Raw genomic sequence first — 13,845 nt, 5'->3', positions numbered from 1 at the left:
AAATGCAGTTGTCATAAATGTGCTTTGAAATGGCATTAACTGATTGTTTCTATCACATGACAGCCTCAGTAAAAAGGTCCTAAGGGAATTTAACTTCAAATATAAAGCCTGTTGGAGGAATGACAAAAAAAGCTGCACTCGCTAATTAAATTTAAATTTACAATAGGAACATGACTGAAACTAAAATTCTAAGGGCTTGCTGGAGCAAGTACAGTGAGAAAATTTGACTCTAAAGACTAAATATTGAGTCTTTTACAATATTTCACCTTTTACCACCTCCTTTTGCACATTACCATAAGGTAACAACATGCCTACCACCCCCTACCATTTCCCTTTTCCAAACTTAAAATTTTGCAGAGGTACACACACAGAGAAAGTTGAAAGTGGGCTGGGAAAAGGGATTCACTTATAGAACTTCTAAATGTCAGGGGAGAGCTGAATGAATGGGTAGTGGATCCTGTTCACCACAGCTGCCCTAAAATAGGTTCCTTCAGCTGATGACCTGGCGCAGGCATCATATTTAGCCTGGGGCTCCTCCGGGTGGATGAGGCTCTGAGAAGTGGTTACTCCAAAGAACGGGACGCTGGAAAGGTCACCAGGCCAAGAGCCACTTATCTGCCTTGCCCAGCCTGTATCCTAGGAGGGCTGGTAGGGTGCTCCCTGCCTTTTCCTACCCAAATTACCCACATTCCTACACACTTTCCCACCCCTTCCCCGCAAAGGCGGAGAGACCCTGGCCCTGGGTCAAGCCTGTGGCAACGCAGCCAGCAGCGCTCCAAATATTAAGAGAGCCGCGGGCTGCAAAAGTCTGGCACTGGAGCCTCAGATAGCAAAGTGAAAGGAGCACGGAGCGCGCGCGTCCTCGTCCCTCCCTTCGCACGGGGTGTGCGCTCCGCGGCTGCCTGGTGCACCTGCGGGTCCCTAGAGGGGCGCTGCCTCAGCAACCACCGTCGCCGCCCAGACTGCGGGAGCCGCGCCCGGGGCAGCCTGGAGTGGGGGAACAGAGATGAGCAGCGACTCGGACCACCAGTGCCCTGTAGACGGTAACTACTCAGCGCGGCTGCGGTTTTTGTCCTTAAGCTCCCCTGTCTGGATTTTAATCTCCTTACTTTTTGACCTGGGGACTAGAAGTTTGGTTATTTCCTTGTAAAGCGGCTGGGGTGGTAGAAAGTCCCCATCTTCATGGATTTTTTGCACCATTTTCCCTACCTAAAATGTTATTATTTAGAATCAAATCAGTTAACTTTTATAAAGCACGAAGAACCGCGCCTAAGACATAATGGGGTTTTGTTAAATAGATACGTATTGAGATTTTACTGCTTGGCGAACTGCTGCACATTTCCCTAGTTAGACTGGAAATACTTGCCCTGTAAAAAAGATGATTTTGCTTCTTTTTTGGGGGGACAAGGACAGCATCATCCCAGTCCTGTCACCTGCAGCCAGTTATTCTATAAACAAGGGTTAAAAGAGGCTACCCTCATCTCAGAGTACGTGATACCCTTAATGTTTTTTGGATCAGAGCTGCGGGTTGAGAACGGGGACGTTAGTTGTTTAAAGATCTTGTGCAGCAGGATTCCCCAAACTGTCTTTATAACTCAGGTGTCACTTCGTTCTACTTCGGTAAAATAATAGTTACTCCTTCTTTGAAAGGTTATCATTATTGTCCTTCAGGTATTCTCACTAACTAGTTGTTGACCTTTTAGGAGTGATCCTCCCGGAATAACTCCTCTTTGTATCAATAACCTTTTTGAACTGTGCTGAACACAACTTAATGAAGTTTCAAAGCTGAATCTCTCTGGGGGCTTCTGCTCAACAGGTAGGTCAGGTAACTCAGCGAGGGTTCCCTGCGGATCAGTCATTTTCAGGGCTGGGAATTTTGCACAGTAGTTGGTGAAGCAGAAGCCATTTTTCTGAAAGAAATACTTCACCTTTTATTGTCCCAAGGAGAGTTTCCAGCATAACTGTCCTGACGCTCTTTTTAAAAAAACTTTACAAGTTGTGTTATTATCATTATTATGTTTACATATGGCATAAAACCTGGCACTTAGAAGTAGAAAGTTAGAATAGTGGTTATCAGAGGCTGGGGAGGGGAGGGGAGAGAGAGGGTTGTAGAAATGTAGGTCAATGGGTATAAAGCTGCAGTTAGACAGGAAGAATAAATTCCAGTGTTGTATTGCACAGTAGGGTGAATATATTTAATGATAATGTATATTTCCAAAAAGCTAGAAGAGAGGATTTCCATGTTCTCACCACAAAAGAGATGACAGGTATATGGTAATTACCCTGATTTGGTCATTAAACAATGTATATGTATGCTGAAACATCACATTGTAGCCCATAAATAGGTACAATTGTTATGCTTCAATTAAAAACAAAATAAAACTTAAAAAGAAGAAAAACAACTGACACTTTAAACTGCTAAGGCTTTTTGTCAGACTCTTATGTTCCTAGGGTCAGCACATACTTATTTAAATATTTGGCTAGGCTGGGCATGATGGCTTACGCCAGCAGTTTGGGAGGCCAGGGTGGGCAGATCACTTGAGGTCAGGAGTTTGAGACCAGCCTGGACAACATGGTGAAACCCCATCTCTACTAAAAATACAAAAAATTAGCCGGGCATGGTGGTGGGTGCCTGTAATCCAGTACATGGGAGGCTGAGGCAGGAGAATTGCTTGAACTTGGGAGGTGGAGGCTGCAGTGAGCTGAGATTTGTGTCACTGCACTTCAGCCTAGGTGACAGAGCAAAACTCTGTCTCAAAATAAATAAATAAATAAATAAGTAAATAAATAAATAATTTGGCTATTTGAGAACAGATTGAAAAGTATAAATTAGATTATTTAAGAATCCTAATACAGGAGACTTCTTTATGTGAATGAAGGATGGTCAGAATAATTTTTTCTGACCTTAACCCTGCTCTGTTTTGATTGTTTTCAACCTTAATTCTTGTTTTAAAGCCCTATAGCATAGTCTTCAGAAATCTGATAGGAATGTTTTTTAAATAAAATAAAATAACAAGGTATCTACTTTTCCTAAATTAAGCATGTGCCTTGTAACAAAGCATGTCTGTAGCTTGTGGTGACTTTGGTAGCTGAATATATGATTTATAAATAGTAAAGTTCAAAGTTTGCCTTAAATCTGAATTTCTGAAAATACCAGAATTCTTGGGTTGCTCTCTGGTTATCCTTGAGCAGGTGATAAGGCAGCAACACACCTAATTATGCCAAATGCTTGCTATGGCATCTTAAAAGAGTACAAGATAACTATCTGTCAGACTTAGTAATCCTCCAAGTATGTATGATGAGATCCTGAAGGTAACATTGGATTAGTATGTTAAATGATATCTTGTCTTAAATTCTCTTGTTGAATATCTGTTACAGACCTATACATTATGGAAGAATACTATAGGGAATCCTGTTGCAGATAAAGAATTCTTATTCTTCTCTTTATGCTTTGCTATCGTTTATGATCTTGCTGTAGTACATGCAAGAGAGGTTTAAGCAATTAGTTATATCAGATTCAAATTTTCATTATATTAAAAATGAATGATTCTTCAGACTCAAATAATGTTTTTTTCTCTATCACTTGAAATAACAGCACAACCTTCCATTCTTCCTGAATAGCTTTGATTCTTGTTAAAACACGTTTAAAGAGAAGTAGAATTCTAATTTTCATGATGGGTCAAAAATTTGTTGTTGGAATGCTGGTTTTATATACCGTTGTAAGACTGGCATGTTATAATAAAATTGAAATCATAACATTTGGGACAAAAACTTCTGTATTTTTTTGCCCCCTCTAGATTTTTTCTCTTTTTCTCTATGACTTTTTCACTTTTTATTTACTTCTTATCATTTAAATGAAACCCCCAACAGGCAAAATTCATCACTGGGTGCCTGGTCCCTACTATTGCTGTGCTGAACTACAAATACTATCTTATCTAACCTTCATTAACAAGTCAGTGGGGATAATATTATGGTCTGCTTTTTATTTTTTTATCTTAAGGAAACCAAGGCTTGGAGAAGGTAAAGATCGGTTCTGGGCATTAAACCCAGGGTTCTCACTCCAGAGTTCCACACCCCTATACTCCTAACACCTAATCCCAGACCCTGGCCTATGTTACAGAATATGGGCCAGTGACCTGGAGCAGCCTCGTTTGCCTGCCTGTGCTGGGACCACAGGAAGAATGCTGGAGAAGACCCTGAGATGTGTGTGGCTTTAAGTTCCTTGAAATGACAGTAGCATTCTTTCCTCTTTGAGTGGGAAGGATGGGAGAAAAGCTGTCAGTTTTGGGAGGTTCGCACTTGTGGTAGGACTGGATGTGGCAATCCTGACGAGACAGAGCTCACTGCGCCTCTCAGAGGCATGTATATGTGCTCTGCTGTTTGGTTGCTAAGAATCAAAGCAGCTCGGCTCTGAGGGAAAAGGGCAGCACCCCATGGGATGAATTCTGTAACATCCCTTTCTCTTGGGGTAGGTTTACTGATTCTTCCTCTCAGATCATGACAGATGAATCCATTTTATAAGGCAGTACCCTGGGAGCAGGCAGACTCACCATAGCTGTTCTCTATCACTTGAAATAGAGAAGGAAGGAAGAAATAGGAAGGAAGGAAGGAGAATAATGCAAAGTAAATACTCTAGCCAACAGCCTGTTCAGACTGTGTCTCTGGTTACGTGATTTAACCTCTATGAGCCTCAGTTTGTTAATTTGTAACGTAGGGATAAAAATATCTACTGTTTAGGATTATCATGAAGATTAGGAATAATATGCAGAATACATGGCAGGTAGTAGGTTATAAATAGACTTATGATGTTCAGAAAATTGTATGTGAAAGTTAATGAGGTTATTGAAATGTGTTAGCACCACATGATTTTATAGAAAGAGCCCATGGTGATGTTCACTCAACTGTACAGTGCTACCAAGCACAATCTCATACTCACCTATTGATAAAGAATGTCCACCAGCTGCATGATTACCCCACACTCTATACATTTGGTCTACTGCTGAGTCTTTGTAATTTGAGCTTTCAGTTTTAGGAAAGAATGAGTAGTTAATTTACATTATTAAAACAGGAGAATGAATTAAGAATCCAGGTGATTCATAGGGAGGTGATTTTCAGAAAGCAATTTGGTCACTGGCGTAATGGAATTACTACCACAGATGTTTCAAGATTTTTATCTCTGTTCACTGGTTTTTCTACTGTATTTGGTAAAGGTTGAATTGCCCATATCATCATTCTTTTTTAAATGTTTGTAATTCTATATATCTATTTCTTGCCTGATGTCTATGAGGGTATGGAACACATCTGTCTATTTACTGCATCCCCAGCATCTAGCAAACTGCCTGGCACATAGTAGGTACATATATATGACATATGTTTGTTCAATAAACTCATACACGAATGATTTAGAGAGTGACAAGAATCATGACAGTGCATGATTCCTGAAATCTTAAGTTCTTTTCATCTTTGCATTTAAATCTTAAGTTTGTATTCACTTTTGCCTCCTTGAAGCTGTTTATAATAGTAAAAATTAGTAACCATTTACACATCAAAAACGGGGCATTGTTGGGAACATCTAAATATCTAACAGCTGGATGGCTAAACTAAATTATGGTAGAGTATAGAATACTATGTGAATGCATTCCATGTTTGGACAATGACTATACATTGCAAGAGGTTTTAGGTGGTTAGATAGCAAAGAACAGGGGTTGTCTCTAGGTAGATGGGATTGTGGATATTTTTTAAATTCTTTGACTGTATTTGATTCTTTTTTTTTTTTTTTTTTTTTTTTTTTTTTTGGAGACGGAGTCTCGCTCTGTCGCCCAGGCTGGAGTGCAGTGGCGCAATCTCGGCTCACTGCAAGCTCCGCCTCCCGGGTTCCGCCATTCTCCTGCCTCAGCCTCCCGAGTAGCTGGGACTACAGGCGCCCGCCACCTCGCCCGGCTAATTTTTTTTTTTGTATTTTTTTAGTAGAGATGGGGTTTCACCGTTTTAGCCAGGATGGTCTCGATCTCCTGACCTCGTGATCCGCCCGTCTCGGCCTCCCAAAGTGCTGGGATTACAGGCTTGAGCCACCGCGCCCGGCCAATTTGCATTGGTTTTATAGGAGGAAATGCAGTATAAGAAATACAAACTATGTATATTATAGATCACTTATACTGTACCACCTGTCACTAGGCACTTAAGGTTGTCTTCTCAGCTAATTTTCTAAATTTGCCCTCCTCTAACCCTTTTTGAACATTTCAGTAGTTTCCAACCTCTCAGCATTCCAAAATTGCATAATTGAGTTAAAAGAGATGTATGATTTAAAAAGAAACTCAAAGTAGGAAAAAAAAAGTTAACTGGAATCCAGTGACTAAGAATATTAATTTTTCAGCATGTTGCCAGGTTAAATACGTCGCTTTGCTGTAAATCATAGTTAACTTTTGGTCTCATTTTTGCTTTTGGCTTTTCCTTTGTTATGTATACATTTTCTGACAGTTCGTGAATACCTCCTTTGTAAGTGTTCCCTAATTGTTTCGCATATGTGCTTGAGGTGTTTGCAAGGTGGCCACTGTTGAGTATCATTTCTTTGTCTGCAAAGGAAGTTCCAGGAATGAGAAACTTTGTAAAGTAAGATGGCTTCTGATATGGTTTGGCTGTGTCCCTACCCAAATCTCATCTCGATTTGTAGTTCCCATAATCCACACATGTCACGGGAAGGACCTGGTAGTTTTATAAAGAGCAGTTCCACTGCACATGCCATCTTGCCTCCCACCATGTAAAACATGCCTTTGCTCTTTCTTTGCCTCCCACCATGATTGTGAGGCCTCCCCAGCCATGTGGAACTGTGAGTCCATTAATCCTCTTTTTCTTTATAGATTACCCAGTCTTGGGTATTTCTTCATAGCAGTATGAAAATGAACTAATACAGCTTTTCTCTTTTTTTAAATTAACATTTGGGAATAGAGGTATGAATGAGTAAACTTTTAATATTATACATTTATATATATTGCAGAAATTTTACTGTTTGCTCTATACCATTTCTGGGAGCATATGACATTGTTTTCTTCCTAACATCTGGTTGCTTCTTTGGTTTTCTGACAGAAGTGGAATTCAGAGTCCCTTTTCCCAGGATCCACCAGCCACATCACTTTTCCTTTCACATAGGGAACTCCTTTCAGTCTTAAAGGAAAGCCCTACTTCATTTTTAATATTTTGCCTCATAGGCACTGTGATAAACTTGCATGCCCTTGAGACTGTCTCCTTGTTATGCAGCCCTAGTATACTCCTTCTCTTGAAAAAGGGAGTAAGAAGTCCTAATCTCTTGATTTGAAGGTGATACCCCTATTGCATCCCACTTGGGGATAATAGGTATGGAATGGGAAAAATCCTGAAAAAAAATCTCAAAAATAGAATCTGTCCCCACTAAACCTACTGCTGGCACTCAGGGATTTGGAACATCCCTCTTCTCTCTGCTTCCCACTTGGTTTTCACTATGAGATTCTGAGGATTCCTGGGAGTCTCCACAACTCCATAATGGTGGTTCTGTTTTATGCTTATTCATCTTTTTTGAATTATGAGGGGTGTACACATAGAACACCCAAATATTATTTTGTACACTTGTAACCACCACCCAGAAGAGGAAATATAATTTTGCCATTATCTTAGAAGGTTCTTTTATGTGCCTTATTCCCAGAGCTCTTTTCTCCCCTATAAGTAACCAGGATCTTGATTTTGATAGCACAGTTGGCCCCCTTCATAGCTGCAGTTTCTGCATCTGCATCTTTAACAAACTGCAGAAGGAAAATAAAATCAATAAAAACACAATAAAAAAGAACACAAATAAAAACAATACAGTATAACAACTACTTACATAGCATTTACATTGTATTAGGTATTATGAATAATCTTGAGATGATTTACAATATACAGGAGGATATGCATAGGTTATGTGCAAATATTATACCTTTTCACATAAGGAACTTGAGCAGCCTCGGGTTTTGGTATCCACAGGGGACCTGAAACCAATCCCTTGTGAACACCAAGCATTGACTGTCATTACTTTCTGGCATTTTAAAAATAGTTTTACCATTCATATATGCATTCCTAGTTAAAACAATTTAGTTTTACCATTTAAAAACTATGAGATGTCTTTTTAATGTATAGATTCTCTCTCATTCTTTTCTATTCTTAAAACTTCCCTGTTGAAGAACCTGGGCCATTCAGCTTATAAAACTGACAATCTGAATTTCACTACTTTTGTGCCCGCGGTTCAACATTTTTCCTGAAGACTGCCTCTTAGTCTCTTTTCTGTTGCTTATACCAAAATTCCCTAAACTGGATAATTCACAAAACATAGGAATTTCTTATAGTTCTGGAGGCTGGGAAGTCCAAGGTCAAGTGGGTGCATCTAGAGAGAACCTTCTTGTTGTGGGGATTCTTTTCGGTATCCCAAGGTGGTGCAGGGCATTACATAGCAAAGGGACTGAGAGTGCTAATGCACTAGCTTAGGTCTCTTTTCTTCTTCTTATAAAGCCACCAGTTCCCTTCCCATGATAACCCATTAACTCACTAACTCAACAATCTATAAATGCTTTCTCAAAGATCCAGAGGCCTCACGATCCAATCACCTTTTAAAGGCCCCACCTCTTAGTACTGCCAGATTGGGAATTCACTCTCAACGTGAGTTTTGGAGAGGACATTCAAACCATAGCCCTTTCTTTTTAACTCCAGTTTGTACCACCCCAGAGTGTCCTCCTTCTCAGTCCTTGATTGCATATGCTAAGTACTCTATTAACTAACAGGTATAACAAGGTGAGGTGACACACCATGTTGGAGTCCAGGCTCTAGCAGTTACTGAAGTCTAGGCACTGTGGGCACTGAACTATGTCCTTGGGTATGCTGCCCAAATTCTGAGGTCCAGCTTCCTTATCTGTAACTAGTAACAGAGCCTGCCTCTCAGAGTAGTGGTGAAGATGACATGAGAGGATATCTGTAAACACTTAGCACTGGCTCATTCTATATGTGCTCTCTATTAGCTGCTGTTATTATGATTATCATTAAGTAGAAAGAAGTGGCAGACAACATTTGTACTGAAGCTCCAATGTACCCTATCAACTCCATGTCCCTAGTTTTGTCCACTGTCTATCTTATGCTGCCTGCCAGGAGCTCTAGGCTGTGACCTTGCACACAACAATATAGATTGGGACCTAGAAGCTCCATTCAGGCTGGATGCTGCAAAGCAATCAGAGTTGTCTAGTCCTTTCTGTATAACGCAGTTGTAGCAAGTAAAGAATTACAACATGAATTATTAGCATAAAGCTAACCCCCGTGCTGAGAAGTTTGCATTCTACTTCAACAGGCTCCAACAGCACTGTTTAGGTCAGAGTCCCCTCCTTCAGTGAAGCCCCTTTGTCAGACATTGCTATCCCACCCCACTCCCCATCCCTTGCCCTTGCCCTGTCATCTTCTCACCAGCCCACGTTTGCTCTTGTTGTGCCCATAGTTTGTTCTTTATAATGCAAAACTGCGCAGTTACTCCTGGGGGAGAGTCTTGCTTACTTCTGCAGAAACCATGGATGCTGTAAAAATTAGTGGTGAGAAATCAACACCTTGTGTTTTGGTGTGCAGAAATATCTACATATTGCTTCTTCTGTTGGACATATCCAGTCCTCTTGACTACAGTACATTCCTTAATCTAATCCTTAAATTCCAGAAAAAAAGCACGAAGTCCTTTTGTCATCTATTGGGCTTCTTATTAGGGGATCGAGTCTTTTATTGAGCTCTTCATATTCAACGCTTCAGTTCTTGTGTTAGCTCCATTAACCATTATAATGATTGGTAAAAATTGATGTTCTCATTTACCAATTAGTTCAAATATTAGTAATTTTCCTTGTGATGCATTATGGGGCAGTTTTACAGACTTTTATATATTAAGCCTTTTGTTGACGTATATTTAGAATTTTTCAAGTTTATTGCTAGCCTGTTTTTGATCTCTTTATTAATTTTCTGGCAATTATTTCTTTTCTCTGCCAATAATGGTAAAATATTCATATTTGCTAAATGCTTAGAAATATTAATTTAAAAACATTGGCTGGGCACGGTGGCTCATGCTTATAGTCGCAGTACTTCAAGAGGACAAAATAGGAGGATCACTCGAGATCAGGAGTTCAAAACCAGCCTGGGCAGCATGGTAAGATCTCATCTCTATTAAAATATATAAAATGTAATTTTATAAAAAATGTATAAAATTAAAATTAAAATGTAAATGCTGACTTATTTAAATTATAGTGGATTCAAAGGGTTTATATAGAAGTCTGTTGTTGAAAAATCATCCATTTATACATATGAAACTGGAATTGAAAATATTTACATGTAGGAATTAAAAGTAGTTGTGTGTGATTGGGTGGATAATGGAATTTTTCTTAGATTCATCTGCTTGTCTGTATTTTCCATAATGAGTTTGTATTGTTTCTGTTAAGAAGAAGAAAAAAAAAAACTTGGTAGGGATGGAGCTTTCATTTTGCTTAAATGCTTTTCTCACTTTAGGCCAGGCTTTTTAGCTTTATCCATCTGGTTTGGTTTTCATCATCATCTTATACAAGCATGAATGTCATTCTATTGTTTAAAAAATTCTTACATTGGAATCTAAAATGTTTTCTAATTAATCCCTTCTTGCTGGATACTTATTTTGACATCTTTAAATCATAGATAAGACAGAAGAAAAAATAATTGAATGGAAATTAATTAAAAATATAGAAGCAAAAAATGGAGGAACACTGCAATTCTGGAAAAAGATTAATAATGTTTTAAGGTGGAACATGCCAGAATTACTAATCCCTGGAAATCAGTAACTGGAAATACTTATTTTTACAAAAGATCATCTTGACCAATTTGTATTTGGTTAAGTTGGTATTGAACAAATACTAGATGCTTGTCAGGACAGCAAAGGGGAAAAACAAAGTTTGAGCATTATTCTGATATGGACTGAGGTGTGGATTCTGACTCTAATAGCAATGAGCCATCAGTTCACTCCCCCATACAATAAAGGTGATAAGAAACAACACTACTTACCTCCTAGGGTCTTCTGAGGGTTGATAGAGAATATATGTTAAGTACCTGGCACATTAATAAGTATTTCCTGCCTTCCTCCCTCAATAAATATTTATCACATTGAATTCTATGTATACATATGCATGAAAATCTCTGGGGAGTATGATTTTTAATAAGGATTCATTTAAATATGTCCTCCAAACCAAATAACAAATGCAATGTATAATGAGGAAGGGACACCTTTGACTTTTAGCACTTGTAATAGAGTAACTGAAAAAGGGTGGTATCAAAGATTCTTTCTGCTCAGAATGGAAACAGCACAAATAGAAAATATAATAGAAAAATCAGTGTAGGAGATAAATAGATTAGGTTTTTTTGGCTACTAATGAAATTATGGTGGTTGAAGTTGGAATCTTCCTGAACCTGTGCTCAGATTCGATCTCTTGTGGATTTAGGGATCAGAATTTGGTTCTGCTTCTATTGCCACCACTACTTTAAGGACTGTCCCTTCAACAGGTGCTGCAGACTTGCACAGGAAGGGAATCACAGAGATCACCAATATGAGTTTTTGCCTGATGCTCATTTTTGAAAAGTATATCACGAAGTTCTCATGCAATGGGATTGTCTCAGGGAAGGCATTTTCCTTCCCCAACTGGGCTACATCTCAGGTCCCCAGATGTGGTTCAAACACTCTGCTTAATGTTGTCTGATCTGTGACTACTGTGGCTGTGCCTCTTCAAGTTGGAGATGGACCGCAGAAAGTGTTGTCCTCAGACCCATCAAGATAATATGGAATGCATCCCTACTGTTCCCTTCCTGCTCCTTATTGGCAGTGGAATAGCAAAATTTTGCAGACTAAGACATGCAAGCATTTGGAGTTGGATGAGCAAATAGGATATTTAGAGTTGAAGGACTTAGACAAGTGGGATACCAGTTGTCTTTCCACAGCTCTCTCACTGCTAATCTCTTAAAAAGCCAATTAAAATTTTTATTTAAAAACTTAAAATGTTTACAATAGCATAAAAAACAGTAATAAATCCAATGAAGGAGATTAAAGACTTATACACTAAAAACTACAAAATATTGCTAAAAGAAATTAAAGACACAAATAAATGAAGAGACATACTGTGTTCACGGATTAAGAAAATTGTATTAAGATATTCATGCTACCCAGAGCAATGTGCAGATTTAACACAATCTTTATCAAAACCCAAATGGCATTATTTTTGCAGAAATATAAAAATTTACCCTTAAATTCACATGGCATTTCAAGGAATCTGAAAGTCCAAAATGATTTTTAAAAGAAAAATAAATTTAGAGGACTCATACATTTGGATCTGAAAATACTACAAAGCTATAGGAATCAAGAGTGTGGTACTAGCATAAAGACAGACGTATAGATAAATGGAATAGGATAGAGAAACCAGAAATAAACCCTCACATATACAGTCAAATGATCTTTGAAAAAGGTTAGAAGACTACTCTATGAAGAAAGAACAGGCTTTTACAATAAATGGTGCGGGAAAAACTGAATATCCACAAGCAAAAGAATAAGGTTGTATCTTTTTATTATACTATATATAGAAATCAACTCAAAATGGATTAAAGATGTAGCACAAGACCCCAAAATATAAAATGTTTATAAGGAAACAAGAAAGGAAAACCTTATGACATTGGATTTGGCAATGATTTCTTGCATATGACACCACAGCACAGGCAACAAAAGCAAAAATAGACAAATGAGACTACATCAAACGTAAAACCTTTTATGCACCAAAAGACACAATCAACAGTGAAAAGGCAATCTATGGGATGAGAGAAAATATTTTCAAATAATACATCTGATAATATTGTGAATATACAAAGAACTCCTACAACTCAAAACAATTATATCACTCAACTTAAAAATGGGCAGAGTCCTTGAAAAGATATTTCTTCAAAGATGATACAAAAATAACCAACAAATATATGCAAAGATGTTCCCTATCACTAATGTTAGAGAAATACACTGAAACCACACTATTACCTGACACCTATTAAGATGGCTACTATAAAAAAAAAAAAAACCACCTGAAAGTAACATGTGCTGGAGAGTATGTGGACAAACTGGAGCACTTGTACACTGTTAGTGACATTGTACAGTGGTGTAACTGCTATGTAAAATAGCATTAAAAATGAAAAATCAAAAAAATAGAAATAGAACTACCATATCCAGCAATTCTACTTCTGGGTATCTACCTCAAAAACTGAAAACAGGGTGAAGAGATATTGGCACATCAATGTCCATAGAAGCACTATTCACGATAATAAAGAGGTAGAAGCTACCCAAGTGTCCATCAATGGAAGAATGGATAAACAAAATGTAGTATATACATACAATGGAATACTATTAAAAAGGGAGGAAATTCTGTCAGTGCTATAATATGGATAAACCTTCATGACATTATGCAGAGTGAAGTCAGTCACAAAAAGACAAATACTATGTAACTCCATTTATGTGAGGTATTTAAAGTAGTAAAATTCATAGAAACAGAAAACAGGATGGTGATTTTCAGTAGATTGTGAGGGGGGAAGTGGAATTATTCAATGACTATACAATTTCAGTTTTGGAAGATGAAAAGGTTTTGAACATCTGTTTCACAATGTGAAACATTGTTGTATATGTCTAAATAAACAATGTGAATAGACTTAACACTACTGAGCTGAACACTTAAAAATGGTTAAGATGGTAATTTTTATTATTCATGTTTTACAACAAAAATACCTAATTAAAAAAATAAATATTTTAAGGATAGGAAAGTGTGTAAAACTCTT

General features: G+C 38.0%; 1 protein-coding gene across 2 annotated transcripts in view; it reads left to right on the top strand.

The window, feature by feature from the left end:
• The first annotated feature begins 545 nt into the window (after positions 1 to 545).
• The window catches only part of GADL1 (glutamate decarboxylase like 1), a 168,525-nt gene continuing 155,225 nt past the window's right edge, over positions 546 to 13,845 (top strand). For both annotated transcript variants that reach the window (XM_008009354.3, XM_073023666.1), the window contains exon 1: positions 546 to 1,043. In XM_008009354.3, coding sequence (XP_008007545.1) covers positions 1,007 to 1,043 — 37 coding nt within the window. In that variant the 5' untranslated portion in view covers positions 546 to 1,006. The remainder of the gene's footprint in view (positions 1,044 to 13,845) is intronic.

This window comes from Chlorocebus sabaeus, chromosome 15, assembly GCF_047675955.1.
Source record: "Chlorocebus sabaeus isolate Y175 chromosome 15, mChlSab1.0.hap1, whole genome shotgun sequence".
NCBI classification, from domain to species: Eukaryota; Metazoa; Chordata; class Mammalia; order Primates; family Cercopithecidae; genus Chlorocebus; species Chlorocebus sabaeus.
This window is presented reverse-complemented; position numbering and strand designations above follow the sequence as displayed.